The sequence below is a fragment of the Sesamum indicum genome, linkage group LG6, assembly GCF_000512975.1.
Source record: "Sesamum indicum cultivar Zhongzhi No. 13 linkage group LG6, S_indicum_v1.0, whole genome shotgun sequence".
In the NCBI taxonomy this organism is placed as follows: Eukaryota; Viridiplantae; Streptophyta; class Magnoliopsida; order Lamiales; family Pedaliaceae; genus Sesamum; species Sesamum indicum.
Window position 1 is genome coordinate 7,680,982 of NC_026150.1, and position 19,757 is coordinate 7,700,738.

The window sequence follows — 19,757 nt, forward strand, 5'->3', positions numbered from 1 at the left end:
TAAATACTCGTTTATATCAAGTAAACAAAAATGAGAATACACATCTATGCAAACACACAAAAATATTATAGAGGACATAAATAGACCACAAAGACAAACAATACCGGTAATGAGCATAAAATGTAGCGAAACTATGGTGACATCCTGCATGAGAAAAAGAGTTTTGTAGATAGAAATGAAGACTTAGAAATTGAAGGAAATGACAAATGTAACAAGACGCCGATGGCATTCGTTGGCGCAAAAGATAAAAGCAACACCTCAATTCTTCTATGTTCAAAATGGAAGTAAAACATATTATACAGTGACACACACACACCCCACACACACCCCCCCCCCCAAACACACACACACCCCCACCCCCCCCCCCCCCCCCCCAAACACACACACACACCCATGCCCACACATAGACACACACACACACACACACAAAAACACACCCTCACCCACACACACACGCAGACACACACCCACACACCACGCACACATACAAAAAAAAAAGATGCACCGACAAGGAAATGGCAAAGTTGGAACTAGGAGGGATAATAATTCAGATTAACTTATCAAGTTTGTGGTCGATAAAATTGAAAAAAAATGCAGTAGCTGATTAAAACATATAAAATTATAGTCATTGACATCATGATCTCAACAGAAACCTACTACACCAGATCATGATTTTCAAAGAGGTTGATCCAGAAAATGGATAATATTTATCACAAAATCATTGCCCTATTACAATTATATAAATAAAACACACTGAAAAATTCTGCAACCTTCTTTGCTCCAATAATAGCACTAGGAAACTGTTACCACTCAAATATCCTGGTTTCTGCAATACCAAAACCACATTACTAGAAAACTGTTACCACTCAAATATGTATGAAACTGTCCATAAGTACCTGAAGGCAGAAAAATAACAGAAACTTGGACAGGTAAATGATTAGTTCTTTACCTGATAAACACTAAGTCACATGTAAGCACAAGCATAAGTCAAGCATCAGCTACAACATATATAATTGATTAATTGTTCTTGAGCAAGGGGACCATTTTCCCTCTTCCATGTGAGTACCCTAAAATCAAGGTGATGTTACAGAAACTACCATGTGATTCAAGGGTGAAAATTATAGAGACCGCTATTAGCAGGAAGGAAATCAAAACGGCTAAACACACCAAAGTCAGGGTTCCAAATTACATCATTTTGTAGTGGTCGCTAGGAACCAACTCAAGAATCGGTTAGCATATCATAATCACTCAAGTCATTTATCAGATTTTATCAATCCTCCACTCATTTTCTCTCACTATATCCCCTCTAGTAAAGTAAATCAATCCAAGACCACTCTTGCTAATGAGATATATTGAAAGGAAAAAAGAAGAGGGACAATGCGCTTTCTCCTGTCCCATTATTGCTCTTCAATCAATAAATAATCTTTCATATTAGGTAAACAAAAATGAGAATACACATCTATGCAAGCACACAAAAATATTACAGAGGACATAAATAGACCATAAAGACAAACAATACCAGTAATGAGCATAAAATGTTGTGAAACTATGGTGACATCCTACACGAGAAAAAGGGTTGTGAAGACTTAGAAATTGAAGGAGAATGGCAAATGTAACAAGACGCTGATGGCATTCATTGGCGCAGAAGATAAAAGCAACACCTCACTTCTTCTATGTTCAAAATGAAAGTAAAGCATGTTCTACCGTGATATACACACACACACACACATACACACACACCCCACACACAAACATACCCACACCCATACATAGACACACACACACACCCACACACACACCACACGCACACCCCACACACACACACACACACACAGCCACACACACACACAAAAAAAAAAGATGCACAGACAAGGAAATGACAAAGGTGGAACAAGGAGGGGGCATCATTCATAAGAACTTATCAAGTTTGTGGTCGATAAAATTAAAAAAGAAATGCAGTAGCTGATTAAAACATATAAAAGTATATTTCTTGACATCATGATCTCAATAGAAACCTACTACACCAGATCATGATTTTCAGAGAGGTTGATCCAGAAAGTGGATAATATTGATCACAAAATCATTGCCCTAATACAATTATATAATAAAATACACTGAGAAATGCTGCAACCTTCTTTACTCCAATAACAACGCTGGGTTCAAAAGAGTTGTAATAGTTAAGCTCTTCTTGATGCCCACAGGCAGGCTTCCCCCAAAGTATCGAATAACAACCAACAAGTAAAACAACTTTAAACTCAATAAATTTCAAAGCATTAGTGCAATATTTCAACTAATAAGACTGATCACATGTCGGAATCACACATAGCATACTCTGTAAATATTAGAATTCTACAACCAGAAGAACGAAGCAATTAAAATAATACATTACATCAAACTAAAAAACAACAAATGCACCAAACTAATGCATTGTCAACTAAGCTAAAGTGGGTTTCATCAAGAAGCTCATCAACCATTAGATTAATGATTGAATAGGGCACACTTAGCAGCAGTTTAGAGGAACCTTAAAAGCACAAGACATATCATCTACTATAGAAACTAGTCCTCTTCATGGCGATGTTTCTTGCTCTTCTTCTCAGACCGCTTCTTGCCCCAACCCACTTGCGAATCATCTGAAGCACTAACATCGGAATCAGAGTCTGCATATGCCTTCTTGTTCCTCCTTTTATGCCGCAGATCAGTAAAATCATTAGAAGAATCATCATCTGAATGATTGTGACACCTCCTCGTCCTCTTATCCTTCCTACACTTCCTCTTTCTTCGCCTACGCTTCAATTCCTTCAATTTATACCTGCAATTTACCTGATTCAAAAAAGTGCCTTCAATTCCTTCAAAAGAAAAATAAAAAAGAAATAGAAAAGTACCTTCAAGGTAATCTAACTGCCCATACTGCTCAAAAGCAATATGAGATCCGAAAGTAAACCAAAATCCAAAATGTTATGAATATATGTTACCACTCAAATCCGAAAGTAAACCACATTACTAGGAAACTGTTATCACTCAAATATGTATGAAATTGCCCATAAGTACTTAAAGGCAGAAAAATAACAAAAACTTGGACAGGTGAATGATTAGTTCTTTACCTGATAAACAGTAAGCCACATGTATGCACAAGTATGAGTCAGCCATCAGCTACAGCATATATAACAGATTAATTGTTCCTAAGCAAAATGACCATTCTCCCTCTTCCATACGAGTACCCAATAATCAAAGTGATGCTACAGAAACTACCATGTGATTCAAAGGTGAAAATTATAAAGACTGGTATTAGCAGGAAGGAAATCAAAATGGAACTACAACATTTTGTAATGGTTGCTGGCAACCAATTCAAAAATTGGTTAGCAGATCATAACCACCCAAGGCATTTATCAGATTTTATCAATCCTCCACTCATTTTCTCTCACTATATCCCCTCTAGTAAAGTAAATCAATTCAAGACAACTCTTGCTAACGAGATATATTGGAAGGAAAAAAGAAGATGGACAATCCATTCTCTCCTGTCCTGTTATTGCTCTTCATTTCAATAAATACTCATTCATATTAGGTAATAAAAAAAAACGCACAAATTAGGAAATGGCAAAGCCGGAACAAGGAGGGGGCATCATTCAGAAAAACTTATCAAGTTTGTGGTTGATAAAATTGAAAAAGAAATGCAGTAGTTGATTAGAACATATAAAATTATAGTCCTTGACATCATGATCTCAACAGAAACCTGCTACACCAGATCATGATTTTCAAAGAGGTTGATCCAAAAAATGGATAATATTAATAAAAAAATCACTGCCCTAATACAATTACATAAATAAAACACACTGGGAAATGTTGCAACCTTCTTTGCTCCAATAATAGCACTAAGTTCAAAACATCTTATTTCCATTTTATATAAACTTGTAGTTATTATTACCTTTAGCATATTTACAACATAAATTTTTGGGTTGAGACCAACGTTTGGGTTAAGTTTTGTCGAATTCTGAGAACGTTCTAAGTTTAGCTGTTTTGCATGGTTTATTAAATAACGTTTGTTTCCCTTTTATACAAACTTGTAGTTATTATTACGCTTAGCAAATTTACCACACAAATTCTTGAGTCTAGACCAACGTTTGGATCAAGTTTCGTTGAATTCTGAGAACGTTCAATATTTAGCTGTTTTGCACGGTTTCATTAAAGCAAGTTTGTTTTCCTTTTATACAAACTTGTACTTATTATGACGCTTAGCATATTTACCACACAAATTCTTGGGACTAGACCAACGTCTGGGTCAAGTTTCGTCGAATTTTGAGAACGTTCAAATTTTAGTTGTTATGCACGGTTTTATTAAAGCAAGTTTATTTTTCTTTTATACAAACTTGTAGTTATTATTAAGCTTATAAAATTTACCACACAAATTCTTGGGTCTAGGCCAACATTTGGGTTAAGTTTCGTCGAATTCTGAGAACGTTCAAAATGTAGCTATTTTGCACGATTTTATTAAAGCAAGTTTGTTTCCCTTTTATACTAACTTGTAGGTATTATTACGCTTAGCAAATTTAGCACACAAATTCTTAGGTCTAGACCAATGTTTGGATCAAATTCGTCGAATTTTGAGAACGTTCAAAATTTAGCTATTTTGCAAGGTTTTATTAAAGCAAGTTTGTTTCCCTTTTATATAAACTTGTAGGTATTATTACGCTTACCAAATTCACCACAGAATTCTTGGGTCTAGACCAACGTTTGGGTCATGTTTCGCCCAATTCCGAAAACGTTCAAAATTTAGCAGTTTGCACGGTTTTAATAAAGCAAGTTTGTTTCCCTTTTATACAAACTTGTAGTTATTATTACGCTTAGCAAATTTACCACAGAAATTCTTGGGTCTAGACCAATGTTTGGGTCAAGATTCGTCGGATTATGAGAATGTTTAAAATTTAGCTGTTTTACACGATTTTATTAAAGCAAGTTTGTTTTCCTTTTATACAAACATGTAGTTATTATTACACTTAGCAAATTTACCACACAAATTCTTGGGTCTAGACCAATGTTTTGGTCAAGTTTCGTCGATTTCTGAGAACATTCCAAATTTAGCTGTTTTGCACGGTTTTAATAAAGAAAGTTTGTTTCCCTTTTGTACAAACTTGTAGTTATTATTACGCTTAATATATTTACCACACAAATTCTTGGGTCGAGACCATTGCTCGGGTCATGCTTCGACGAATTCTGAGAACGTTCAAAATTTAGTTGTTTTGCACGGTTTTATTAAAGCAAGTTTGTTTTCCTTTTATACAAACTTGTAGTTATTATTACGATTACAAAATTTACCACACGAATTCTTGGGTCTACACCAACATTTGGGTCAAATTTTGTAAAATTCTGAAAACGTTCAAAATTTAGATATTTTGCACGGTTTTATTAAAGCAAGTTTGTTTCCATTTTATACAAACTTGTAGTCATTATTACGCTTAGAAAATTTACCACACAAATTCTTGGGTCTAGACCAACATTTTCATCATGTTTCGTCGAATTTTGAGAACGTTCAAAATTTAGCTATTTTTCACGGTCTTAATAAAGCATGTTTGTTTCCCTTTTATAGAAACTTGTAGTCATTATTACGCTTAACAAATTTACCACACAAATTCTTTGGTCTAGACCAACGTCTGGTCAAGTTTCGTCGAATTCAGAGAACGTTCAAAATTTAGCTTTTCTGCACGGTTTTATTAAAGCAAGTTTGTTTCCCTTTTATACAAACTTGTAATTATTATTACGCTTAGCAAATTTACCACACAAACGCTTGAGTCTAGACCCACGTTTGGTCAAGTTTTGTTGAATTTTGATAACGTTCAAAATTTTGCTGTTTTGCAAGGTTTATGAAAGCAAGATTGTTTTCCTTTTATACTAAATTTTAATTATTATTACGCTTAGCAAATTTAGCACACAAATTCTTAAGTTTAGACCAACGTTTGGGTCAAGTTTCGTCGAATTCTGATAACGTTCAAAATTTAGCTGTTTTGCACGATTTTATTAAAGCAAGTTTGTTTCCCTTGTGTACTAACTTGTAGTTATTATTACACTTAGCAAAGTTTACCACACAAATGCTTCGTTCTGCACGAACGTTTGGGTCAAGTTTCGTCGAATTCTGATAACGTTTAAAATTTAGCTGTATTGCAAGGTTTTATTAAAGCAAGTTTGTTTCCATTTTATATAAACTTGTAGTTATTATTACGCTTAGCATATTTACTACACAAATTCTTGGGTCGAGACCAACGTTTGGGTCAAGTTTCGACGAATTCTGAGAACGTCCTAAATTTAGCTATTTTGCACGGTTTTATTAAAGCAAGTTTGTTTTCATTTTATACAAACTTGTAGTTATTATTATGCTTACCAAATGTTACCACATAAATTCTTGGGTCTAGACCAATGTTTTGGTCAAGTTTCATCGAATTTTGAGAACGTTTAAAATTTAGCAATTTGCACGGTTTTAATAAAGCAAGGTTGTTTCCCTTTCATACAAACTTCTAGTTTTTATTACGCTTAGCAAATTTACCACACAAATTTGTGGGTGTAGACCAACGTTTGGATCAAGTTTCGTCGAATTCTGAGAACGTTCAAAATTTAGGTGTTTTGCACCGTTTTATTAAAGCAAGTTTGTTTCCCTTTTATACTAATTTGTAGTTATTATTCCGCTTAGCAAATTGATCACACAAATGCTTGTGTCTAGACCCATGTTTGGGTCATGTTTCGTCAATTCTGAGAGCTTTTAAAATTTAGAGGTTTTGCAATATTTATTAAAGCAAGATTATTTTCCTTTTATACTAACTTGAAGTTATTATTACACTTAGCAAATTTACCACACAAATTGTTGTGTCTAGACGAACATTTGGGTCAAGTTTCGTCGAATTCTGAGAACATTCAAAATTTAGCTGTTTTGCACGGTTTTATTAAAGCAAGTTTGTTTCCCTTATATGCTAACTTGTAGTTATTATTACACTTAGCATATTTACCACACAAATGCTTGGGTCTACACCAACGTTTGGGACAAGTTTCGTCGAATTTTGAGAACGTTTAAAATTTAGCTGTTTTGCAAGGTTTTGTTAAAGCATGTTTGTTTCCTTTTTACACTAACTTGTAGTTATAATTACGCTTAGCAAATTTATCATACAAATGCTTGGGTCTAGTTCTATGTTTGGGTCAAGTATCGTCGACTTCTGAAAACGTTCAAAATTTAGCTGTTTTGCATGGTTTATCAAACCAAGTTTGCTTCCCTTTTATAATGACTTGTAGTTATGATTACGCTTAACAAACTTACCACACAGATGCTTGGATCTAGATCTACGTTTGGGTCAAGTTTCGTCGAATTTTGAGAACGCTCAAAATTTAGCTATTATGCACGGTTTTATTAAAACAAGTTTGTTTTCCTTTTATACTAACTTGTAGTTATTATTACACTTAGCAAATTTACCACACAAATTCTTCGATCTAGAGCAATGTCTGGGTCAAGTTTCGTCCAATTCTGAGAACGTTCAAAATTTAGATGTTTTGCATAGTTTTATGAAAGCAAGTTTGTTTCTCTTTTATATAAACTTGTAGTTATTGTTACGCTTAGCAAATTTACCATACTAATTCTTGGGTCTTGACCAACGTTTGGGTCGCCTTTTGTCGAATTCTGAGAACATTTAAAATTTAGTTGTTTTGCACGGTTTCATTAAAGCAAGTTTGTTTTCATTTTATACAAACTTGTAGTTATTATTACACTTAGTAAATTTACACACAAATTCTTGGATTTAGACCAACTTTTTGGTATAGTTTCGTCGAATTCCGTGAACGTTCAAAATTTAGCTGTTTTGCACGATTTTATTAAAGCAAGTTTGTTTTTCTTTTGTACAAACTTGTAGTTATTATTACGCTTAACAAAATTACCACACAAATTCCTGGGTCTAGACCAACGTTTGAGTCAAGTTTCGTCGAATTTTGATAACGTTCAAAATTTAGTTGTTTTGCACGATTTTATTGAAGCAAGTTTGTTTAGCTTTTACATTAACTTGTAGTTATAATTACGCTTAGCAAATTTACCACACAAATGCTTGGGTTTAAATCTACGTTTGGGTCAGGTTTCGTCGACTTCTGAAAATGTTCAAAATTGAGTTGTTTTGCACGATTTTATTAAAGCAAGTTTGTTTCCCTTTTATACTAACTTTTAGTTATTATTAGGCTTAGCAAATTGACCACACAAATGATTGTGTTTAGACCCACGTTTGGGGCAAGTTTCGTCGAATTCTGAGAACGTTCAAAATTTAGTTGTTTGCACGGTTTTATTGAAGCAAGTTTTTTTCCTTTTATACAAACTTTCTAGTTATTATTATGCTTAGCAAATTTACCACACAAATTCTTGGGTCTAGATGTACGTTTGGGTCAAGTTTCGTCGACATCTTAAAACGTTCAATATTTAGCTATTTTGCACGATTTATTGAAGCAAGTTTGTTTTCCTTTTATATTAACTTGTAGTTATAATTACGCTTAAAAAATTTACCACACAAATGCTTGGGTCTAGATCTACGTTTGGGTCAGGTTTCGTCGAATTCTAAGAACGTTCAAAATTGAGCTGTTTTGCACAGTTTTATTAAAGCAAGTTTGTTTTCCTTTTATACTAACTTGTAGTTATTATTACACATAGCAAATTGACCACACAAATGCTTGTGTCTAGACCCACGTTTGGGGCATATTTTGTCGAATTTTGAGAAAGTTCAAAATTTAGCTGTTTTGCATGGTTTTATTGAAACAAGTTTTTTTCCCTTTCATACAAACTTATAGTTATTATTTCGTTTAGCAAATTTACCATATAAATTCTTGGGTCTAGATCTACGTTTGGATCAAGTTTCGTCGACTTTTGAGAATGTTCAAAATTTAGTTGTTTTGCAAGGTTTATTAAAGCTAGATTGTTTCCCTTTTATACTAACTTTTAATTATTATTATTATGCTTAGCAAATTTACCACACAAATTCTTGGGTTTAGACCAACGTTTGGGTCAAGTTTTGTCGAATTCTGAGAACATTCAAAATTTAGAAGTTTTGCACAGTTTTATTAAAGCAGGTTTGTTTCCCTTTTATATTAACTTATAGTTATTATTACGCTTAGCAAATTTACTGCATAAATGCTTGGGTCTAGATCTACGTTTGGGTAAGTTTTGTCGAATTCTCAAAAAGTTCAAAATTTAGCTGTTCTGCACGGTTTTATTAAAGCAAGTTTGCTTCTCTTTTATACTAACTTGTAGTTATCATTACCCTTAGCAAATTTACCACACAAATGCTTGGGTTTAGACCAACGTTTAGATCAAGTTTCGTCGAATTTTGAGAACGTTCAAAATTTAGCTATTTTGCACGGTTTTATTAAAGCAAGTTTGATTTCCTTTTATACTAACTTGTAGTTATTATTACATTTAGCAAATTTACCACACAAATGCTTGGGTCTAGACCAACGTTTGGGTCAAGTTTCGTCGAATTCTGAGAAAATTCAAAATTTAGTTGTTTTGCACTATTTTATTAAACCAAGTTTGTTTTCCTTTTGTACAAACTTGTAGTTATTATTACGCTTAACAAATTTACCACACAAATTTTTGGGTCTAGACCAACGTTTGGGTTAACTTTTGTCGAATTCTGAGAACGTTCAAAATTTAGCTGTTTTGCACGGTTTTATTAAATCAAGTTTGTTTCCCTTTTATACTAACTTGTAGTTATTATTACGCTTAGCAAATTTTACCACACAAATTCATGTGCCGAGACCAACGTTTGGTTTATGTTTCGTCGAATTCTTCGAACGTTCAAAATTTAACTGTTTTGCACGGTTTATTAAATCAAGTTTGTTTCCATTTCATACTAACTTGTAGTTATTATTACGCTTAGCTAATTTACCACAAAAATTCTTGGGTCTAGATCAATGTTTGGTTCAAGTTTCGTCGAATTTTGAGAACGTTCAAAATTTAGCTGTTTTGCACGGTTTTTTATTAAACCAAGTTTGTTTGCCTTTTATACTAACTTGTAGTTATTATTACGCTTAGCAAATTTACCACACAAATTCTTGAGTCTAGACCAACGTTTGGTTCAAGTTTCTTCGAATTTTGATAATATTCAAAATTTAGCTCTTTTGCACGGTTTATTAAGGCAAGTTTGTTTCCCTTTTATACTAACTTGTAGTTATTATTAAGCGTAGCAAATTTACCACAAAAATGCTTGCGTCTAGACCAACGTCTGGATCATGTTTCGTCGAATTCTGAGAACGTTCAAAATTTAGTTGTTTTGCACGGTTTATTAAAGCAACTTTGCTTCTGTTTTATACTAACTTATAGTTATTATTACGCTTAGCAAATTTACCACACAAATGCTTGGGGTCTAGACCAACGTTTTGGTCAACTTTCGTCGAATTCTGACAACGTTCAAAATTTAACTGTTTTGCACGGTTTTATTAAAGCAAGTTTCTTTCCCTTTTATACTAAGTTGTAGTTATTATTACGCGTAACAAATTTACCACACAAATTTTTGGGTCTAGACCAACGTTTGGATCAAATTTCGTCGAATTTTGAGAACGTTCAAAATTTAGATGTTTCGCACGGTTTTATTAAAGCAAGTTTGCTTCCCTTTTATACTAGCTTGTAGTTATTATTACGCATAGCAAATTTACCACACAAATTCTTGGGTCTAGACCAACGTTTGGATCAAGTTTCGTTGAATTCTGAGAACGTTCAAAATTTAGCTATTTTGCACGGTTGTGTTAAAGCAAGTTTGTTTCCATTATATACTTACTTGTAGTTACTATTACGCTTAGCAAATTTACCACACAAATTCTTGGGTCTAGACCAATGTTTGGGTCAAGTTTCCTCGAATTCTGAAAATATTCAAAATTTAGATGTTTTGCACGGTTTTATTAAAGTAAGTTTGTTTCCCTTTTATACTAACTTATAGTTATTATTACGCTTAACAAATTTACCACATAAATGCTTGGGTCTAGATCTACGTTTGGGTCAAGTTTTGTCGAATTCTGAAAAAGTTCAAAATTTAGCTGTTTTGCACGGTTTTATTAAAGCAAGTTTGCTTCTCTTTTATACTAACTTGTAGTTATTATTACGCTTAGCAAATTTACCACACAAATGCTTGGGTCTAGACCAACGTTTTGGTCAAGTTTCGTCGAATTTTGAAAACGTTCAAAATTTAGTTGTTTTGCACGGTTTTATTAAAGCAAGTTTGCTTTCCTTTTATACTAACTTGTAGTTATTATTACGTTTAGCAAATTTACCACACAAATGCTTGGGTCTAGACCAACATTTGGGTCAAATAAAATCGAATTCTGAGAACGTCCAAAATTTAGTTGTTTTGCACGGTTTATTAAAGCAACTTTGCTTCTCTTTTATACTAACTTGTAGTTATTATTACGCTTAGCAAATTTACCACACAAATTCTTGGGTCTAGACCAACGTTTCGGTCAAGTTTCATCGAATTCTTAGAACGTTCAAAATTTAGCTGTTTTGCACGATTTTATTAAACCAAGTTAGTTTTCCTTTTGTACAAACTTGTAGTTATTATTACGCTTAACAAATTTACCACACAAATTTTTGGGTCTAGAACAACGTTTGGGTTAAGTTTTGTCGAATTCTGAGAATGTTCAAAATTTATCTGTTTTGCACGATTTTATTAAAGCAAGTTTGTTTCCCTTTTATACTAACTTGTAGTTATTATTATGCTTAGCAAATTTACCACACAAGTTCATGTGTCGAGACCAACATTTGGTTTATGTTTCGTTGAATTCTTCGAACGTTCAAAATTTAACTGTTTTGCACGGTTTATTAAATCAAGTTTGTTTTCCTTTTATACTAACTTGTAGTTATTATTACGCTGAGCTAATTTACCACAAAAATTCTTGGGTCTAGACCATTGTTTGGTTCAAGTTTCGTCGAATTCTGAGAACATTCAAAATTTAGCTGTTTTGCACGGTTTTTTTAAACCAAGTTTGTTTGCCTTTTATGCTAACTTGTAGTTATTATTACGCTTAGAAAATTTACCATACAAATTCTTGGGCCTAGACCAACGTTTGGTTCAAGTTTATTCGAATTTTTAGAACATTCAAAATTTAGCTCTTTTGCACGGTTTACTAAAGCAAGTTTGTTTCCCTTTTATAATAACTTGTAGTTATTATTACACGTAGCAAATTTACCACAAAAATGCTTGGGTCTAAACCAATGTTTGGGTCAAGTTTCGTCGAATTCTGAGAACGTTCAAAATTTAGCTATTTTGCACGGTTTATTAAAGCAAGTTTTTTTCCCTTATATACTAACTTGTAGTTATTATTACGCTTAGCAAATTTACCGCACAAATGCTTGGGTCTAGATCTACGTTTGGGTCAAGTTTCATAGAATTCTGAAAACGTTTAATATTTAGCTGTTTTGCACGGTTTTATTAAGGCAAGATTTTTTCCCTTTTATACTAACTTGTAGTTATTATTACGCTTAGCAAATTTACCACACAAATTCTTAGGTCTAGACCGACGTTTGGGTCAAGTTTCGTCGAATTTTGAGAACGTTCAAAATTTAGCTGTTTTGCACGGTTTTATTAAAGCAAGTTTGTTTCCCTTATATACTAACTTGTAGTTATTATTACGCTTAGCAAATTTACCACACAAATACTTGGGGCTAGACCAACGTTTGAGTCAAGTTTCGTCGAATTCTGATAACGTTCAAAATTTTGCTATTTTGCACGGTTTTATTAAAGCAAGTTTGTTTCCCTTTTATACTAACTTATAGTTATTATTACATTGAGCAAATTTACCACACAAATGCTTGGGTCTAGACCAACGTTTGGGTCATGTTTCGTCGAATTATGAGAACGTTCAAAATTTAGCTGTTTTGTAAGGTTTTATTAAAACAAGTTTGTTTGCCTTTTATACTAACTTATAATTATTATTACGCTTAGCAAATTTACCTTGCTTCGACTGATTGTGATGGCACAGTCAAGGTTTGTATTCTTATCTCATTGATTTAGTGTGAGTTAATGTACGTATCTGCTGCAGTAGGTGAGTTAGTGTCATTGGTATGACTTTTCTTATAACGACCAATTATATTCTGTTTGCTCCATGTCTCTTATCTTGGAATCTTACTTCTTGACAACCTAAATCCTTCACTTAGTTCTAGAGCATGAAAACATTTATGGCAGTTGTTTTTGTCTAGCATCGTTTCTTATATATTTTCCTGGTTGTAACAAGTTCAAATTGTAACTGGGCCAATGAAATGGTGGTCTTCCTGAACCTCGTATCATACATATACATTTAGTTTCTAATTCATCTTTATCTTTAGATACATTGATAAAGTTCTTAAGTCCTACTAGAAGGGTTATATTGTATCAAACCTTAAGCTATGCATTAATACTGCATCGTAAAAATACAGGACTTCCCTCACAACTTTCCCTGGGCATGTTTCTCTTCCCTGAACACAGAATTCCAAATTGACTTAGAAAGAAGAAAAAGATAAATTTATAGCAGACGTGGCCGAACATCAAAATAGTCCACCACTAAAACCAGGTAAGTTCTTGGTGGGCTAGGTTATTGTCGGTCCACTGAAAACCTTCTCAAACTACTGTCTGGCAAGAAACTTGACAAGCCAAGTTAAAAGGTCTGACAAGATGAATGTGCGAACTAAGTTTCCAACCATGCACTTGTAAATGGGAAACAACTTAGGGCAAGGAATAGGAAAGGATATTGGGATGTTTATGCCAAAGTCTTTGAAAGCATTCTTTAACAGGACTGGGAGTCTCTGCTGAAAGCATCATAATTGCCCACTGTTTAAGGTTTCCATCCAGGTTCTTTGGAATGAGAGTGAGGGCTTCAGCATGAGCAAGTGATCATCTGTAATTGCCTAATGATATTCGTACAGAATCTAGTGGTAGTTTGAATTAATATATTTATAGTTGGCAAAACATGTTTTCAAAAGGTTAAGAAAAATTGGCTTCACATTTATATTTGGTTTAATGCTCATTTCCTTTCTGGAACTCTTGTTTCTGCATCTACTGACAACACACTGAAGGTTTGGGATCTTAACAAGACAAGTTCCAATTCTTTATCAAGAGACACCTGTAGCTTAACTCTTAGAGGGCATACTGATGAGAAGGTTAGTTGGCAAAGTTATGTCGTTATCTTTTGCCATTTCCTTCAACTTGTACATGTTCGGCAAATTTCTTTGTCTCACACTATGCTGCTTCTCCTGCAGAACTTTGTGGGTTTATCAGCTGCTAATGGATATATAACATGCGGCTCAGAGACAAATGAGGTGTTTGTCACTTCCAACTTGCATTTTCCAAAGTGTTGACATGAAAACCAAATAAAAATGTCTCCAGGTTCTTAGTGGGCTTCAGATTGTTGGGTAGAATGATTGTTTTATGATCACATGTCTAATGAAACTGTAGAGTGAATAATAATCACATTTGGGATTGCTGAGCATTTAATGGACTGGTTGCTTGGACTCTGGATGCCAGAGAAACAAATAGATATCTTGAGCCATCAACTGGGCTAGGAGCAATTTTACTTAACTTTCATGGTTTTGGGCTTGCGTCTGTTCAAGATATTTTGAGTTTCTAGCTGTGAGCAATTTTTTGCATTTGTCTTTATTAACTGGCTTTTCGTTATGGGAATCACTTCTGCAAGTATTTGGTACAAATCTTGTTTTCAGAGATCTGTCATAAAATTGTTCAAAACACATCACCCTATATTACTTAATATGTTCGTGATCTATTTGCTGGGTTTGCTATTATCACAATTATGAATTTCTCCTGGACTTTATCATGTTGAGATGGATCCTGTCAGTCTCATAGCTTTTGGATTTCTTTATGTTTGTCTGCAGGTGTTTGCCTATTACAAATCTCTGCCCATGCCAATTACTGCACACACATTTGGCTCCATTGATCCCATAACTGGCAAAGAGACTGAAGATGACAATGAACAGTTTGTTTCGAGTGTTTTCTGGAGAAGGAAATCAAATATGGTGGTTGCTGCCAATTCATCTGGGTGTATACTTCTGCAGATGGTTTAGAAATACTGCTTGTCCCATTATCAGCTGTGGCATTTCAATAATCTTGACCCCTCATTAGTGAAGCATCTACGCGTTTTACGGTAGCTTGATCATCTATCATTTCAATCTTTCTTTGGAAAGAATATACTTGAAAATTCATGTTTTCAGCTGAAAAGTGAAGCTTGTATCTTGCTGGCCTCTATATTATCTGTTATGGTTTATGTAGTAGGGCTTAAGCTGAATCCTTATTTGGGAATGGAGTTGCACTTTTGTTTGGCTGCTCAAAGATATAAAGTCTTCTGAGTCTACAGTGGCAATGTTTTATGAAGATAAAGGGAAAGATCTACATGGCTTCCAGAAAACTTTCTGAAGTGGGTGACTTTTTCAATTGTTTTCACAGAAGTTGCTTAAAAATGAAACAACAGCAGCCAATTCATGTGAATTATCTCCTTTGTAATAGAATTTGATTGTTCAGATTACAATCTAGTCAGTGGTCGAGATAGCATGTTCAGAGTTATTCACTGTATATTTACACGGTAAAGAAGTTTACAAGCGTAGCCTTTATAAAACTGTGTTTAGCTGTTGTATATGCACTCCTATTCTTACTCCTTAGTTGAAAGTGGAAAGTAAACTGCAAAAACAGTGGATTCATGCTTCCTTCTGTTTCATATTTGCTATAAATTTCTGTTGCATCAGGTTTCATCTTTATTTGATTAGTTTGTTATCATATATGTACCAAAACAGAGCAAGTGAGTGCAGGTCCAGATTCCAGATCCTGAATTTACTGGTGAACTGAGAAATCAGATTCACATGCTACCAGTAACCTAGAATATTATACTCTCTTGTTAGAGATCTTCTACATTTAAAAGAGACAAGAAATACAAACAAAAAAAGTTAATATTCTCACATGATCAACGAAGTGACTTCTAAATCCCCTACACCGTCTGACTTAGGTACATGAGGTGAGAATCACAAATCGCATTCCCTTTCCTATTTGATGGACATATTTATCAGTGAGAGCCAACATTATGAAAGGAAGGCATAACTATGTTACCTGAGTTGATTCATGATCTATTTGAGATTCTTGTTGGCTCATAGCAACAGGCAGTGAACTCTGTCTACTAAGTCTTGAACATCGTGTACATGGGCTCATTGGTGACTTTGGAGGGGAATGAACCTTCAAGTGAGAAGCTGATGAACGTTTTGGTGAAGCACACGAATTGAAAGCTCTTGATGGCGAGGGAGCTGTGGAGAAACTGGTAATCGATTTCTTCATTCTGGCTGGTGAAGAACATGGTGAGTCACCTTTTGGTATTTTTGATGAAGCATATCCCATGAAAGGTCTTGATGGTGAGGAAGCTGGGGAGAAGCTGGGCATCATTTTCTTCATTCTGCTCGGTGAAGACCTTGGGGAATCATTTTCTGGTGTTCTGAAAGCTCTTGCTAGAGAGGAATCTGAAGAGAAAATGGTCTTTATTTTCCTCATTGTGGAAGATGGAGACCTTGGTGAGTCATCTTTTGGTGTTTCTGAGGAACCGCACGTTCTCAAAGCTCTTGCTGGCGAGGAGGCTGGAGACCAAATGAGCTTTGTTTTCTTCAGTCTGGCTGTTGAAGACCTCGGTAAGTCCTCGTTTGGTGTTCCTGAGTAAACAAATCAATTGATCAGAATATTAGTCCTCTGTAGTTTTGGCAGTGATTACCTATTAACATGTGAAAAATTAGAAGAGTTCAACCTGTACTTTTTTCAGTCTTTCTGTCTTTCGATTTCCTGCGCTTAGCTTTCTTCCCAGAGTTCTCAGAAATTCCTGGCTCCTGAATGCTTGTAGTTGGTGGTTCAGTTTTTGTTGAAGTTGTAGAAGAAGCTAAAACCGACTTAGGAATAGATTCTGTATTCTGCTCTAGTCCCTTTTCTACATTCTCAGCTAAGTTTTGACAACCAGCAGTAGCCTGAGAAGATATTCTCCCCTGTGAAGATTCGAGAGAAGCTGGTTTACGCTCTACTATCGGTTTTAGTGATTGTTTCTTCTCTAGAATCTCAGTAATTTCTACTTTCTGCTGCATCACTTTCAGTAATTCGGATTTACCATTTTCTCGAGGCCTGGGACTAGGTAACTGAGATTCTGCAACTTTGGATGCTATTATTATCTTATCTTGAACCTCCACCGGATTCTCACCAGTTAACTTTTGATCATTTCTTTTCTCAGTGAGCTGGATAATAGTTGGTCTTTGGTCCATTGTTGAAACACTTCTTTCTGGTGCTCCAGCACCAACTTGCCTTTGATCACCAGCAATTGAAAATCTTTTCCCTGGACTCTCGGAGCCTAATGACCTCTGATCAAATAGGAAAAGTTTTCGATGTGGTGTCTCAGATATAACAGACCTCATATCGGCAGCAACGGTTGGATTTTTGGAGTCAATGATTTCTGAACAAACTGATCTCCGATCACTTGGTGCAAGGAAAAGATCATCCATGGTCGCCATTTGTTCATCATCAAACACTGATGGCGCGCGGTGAACCGAGCCTTCAGTTGCTAAGTCCCATTTCTTACCAGAGATTTTCTCCCTCTCAACAACTTTGTATGTGAACATCTGAAAAGGGATTAGAGATACGGGTGCCAAATCCTCACTCCCTTCCCCTGGTACCTTTTTCAAATACCCAGTCTCCAGGTCATAATAGTCTACAAGCAGCGGTGGAGAATCGGGATCACCATGGTCAGGATTTATAACAAGGTTCTTCTTGATGTATCGCAGTATCCTACATATAGATGAGAAAGTCGGGCGTTGATTTGGGTTACTCTGCCAGCATTTTTTGATGAGATTTGAAAGGTATTTTGGCGAAGGATATGAGAAAAGAGGCCTCTCTCCTGCTCTTATATTTCGAGCCATCTTCTCCCCTTGAAGATGGCCATCTTCAAATGAAACTTTTCCGGTTAGAAGTGTGAAGCAAAGCATCGCAAAGCTGTAGACGTCAGCTTTATCTGTGTACTTTGTACTGCATTTGCTATCTGGCTGGCCTAGCTCAGTCAGAACTTCCGGGGCTAACCAAATATCAAGATCACCTCCAGTTGGCTTGGGACTTCTTGCAGTGCTACTCATGACGGAGGTCAACCCAAACCCGGTAATTTTTGCTTGAAACCCTCCTATGGAAGCGTTCTTAGCTTTGAGAAGAACATTGGACGGATTAAGATCTCCATGATAGATCTTTCTCGAGTGTAAGTACTCCATCCCTCTTGCAATCTGCAACATGATATCAACAGCAACTGGTATAGAGAATGGGATTCGGTTTCTTTGCCCAGAATGCTCTTTTATGTAAGCTCCAAGATTCTTGCTCATGAGCTCCATTACAAGGAAACCCTCTTTTCTATCTTCATCATAAAAGGCACAATGATATTGCAAAACATTAGGATGGGACAGCGAAAGAACAGAAGAAATCTCAGCATGTAATGGATCAACACTCCCATAGAAATTCCTCATAGCAAAACTCTCCCCCAACCAATGGATCTCCTTAAGATGTCCTCCACCCGAGGGGTACCCTGAGCCCAGTCGCCGTCTCACAAAGTAATCTTGTGCTCCTACTAAGGCATTACTTGGTAAGAGCTTTCCCTTCGACGTTCCCCCATTACTTAGTTTCCTAATCAATAATTCACCAAGCCGCTGCTCATGCTTTGCTGTCGTTTTCTTCTCTTCCAGTTTCTCAAGAAGCAACCATCTATCTTCTTTCCATGCATACTCCAGACGATGGCATATTTCTCGTGGGACTATATATTGTTTCCCGAATTTCCACAGGAAAAGTTTAGGGTCGTCACATCCTTGATCATACTTTTGTGTTAGGGCCAGTCTCCTCTTCTGCATGTCCTCCTGATCAACTCCAGATATCTCAGCTGCCGTCTCAATGGCCTCAATCACCACCGGAAAACAACACAGCAAATTGTGAATGTGCAGTTCTACGCAGTCCTTGTTTGTATGGAGGCTAATTGCTCTGCCCCACCAGTTTTTCACATCGATGCAGTGTTTGATATAGAATTCGGCTTCTTTGAACACCTTGTGGAGCTCTTTCATCGGAAGATCAAGAGCTTTCCACTTAGTATTCCTATCTTCAAACCTCAAATGCTGTCTGATTTCTTCTGAGATTGTCTCAAAGGCAAATGTTAACATGTCGAAAAGCAAACAACATTGTCTTTGATTGATTTGAATCTCATGTTTTAATACCATCAAGGCCTTAAGACTACCCAAAACCTCCCCCACTTGTCTGAACTGATCCATCCCAATTTTCAGAAACACTATTCCACCCTGAAATATATGATTGCCAATGCATCAGGATATCATATAAATCAAAGATACACACGACATAACATGTTCATTAATGCATCATGACTCGATCAAAATCACCTGTTCACAAGAATCTCCAGCACATCCCTGTAAGAAATTGGGAAACTACTGAATTTTGAAGGGTTCTTGTGAACCCTTTATAAATTCAGCAGAACCCAATCCAAATACAGCCAACAAAATCCTGTCCGAATCAAAATTGGTGGGGAAGCAAAAATCGTTCTACTGCAAGAAATCAAAGGGATTAAGAAAAAAACAACAGAGAGAGAAGAGTAGAAGAACTAGACAAGAATTGCTATTATCAGCCTGTTATAAATCAAGAATCTACTCGTTCCAATACAAAAATGGAAGGGAAAAACCAATTTGGAAACTGAAAAAGACGAAAACTTTCAAGTGTTTACTT

The 19,757-nt window shown here is 35.4% G+C and overlaps 2 protein-coding genes across 3 annotated transcripts; one reads left to right on the forward strand and one right to left on the reverse strand.

The window, feature by feature from the left end:
- Positions 13,020-15,664, forward strand: LOC110012174 (protein SPA1-RELATED 2-like). Its single transcript, XM_020694978.1, has 5 exons — positions 13,020-13,041; positions 13,766-13,839; positions 13,955-14,131; positions 14,231-14,290; positions 14,861-15,664. Exons 1-5 carry the CDS (start codon positions 13,020-13,022, stop codon positions 15,047-15,049), a joined length of 522 nt encoding a protein of 173 aa, XP_020550637.1. The 3' UTR covers positions 15,050-15,664.
- On the reverse strand, positions 15,742-19,727 carry LOC105164021. 2 transcript variants are annotated; one of them, XM_011082569.2, is made up of 3 exons: positions 19,418-19,727; positions 16,768-19,318; positions 15,742-16,669 (listed from the first exon to the last, which is right to left on the reverse strand). In XM_011082569.2, the coding sequence occupies exons 2-3, from the start codon at positions 19,289-19,291 to the stop codon at positions 16,074-16,076; spliced, it is 3,120 nt and encodes a 1,039-aa protein (XP_011080871.1). In that variant the 5' UTR covers positions 19,292-19,318; positions 19,418-19,727; the 3' UTR covers positions 15,742-16,073. The 2 variants fall into 2 exon arrangements, with proteins under 2 accessions (XP_011080871.1, XP_011080869.1); XM_011082567.2 differs by having other exon boundaries at positions 15,743-16,669; positions 16,762-19,318.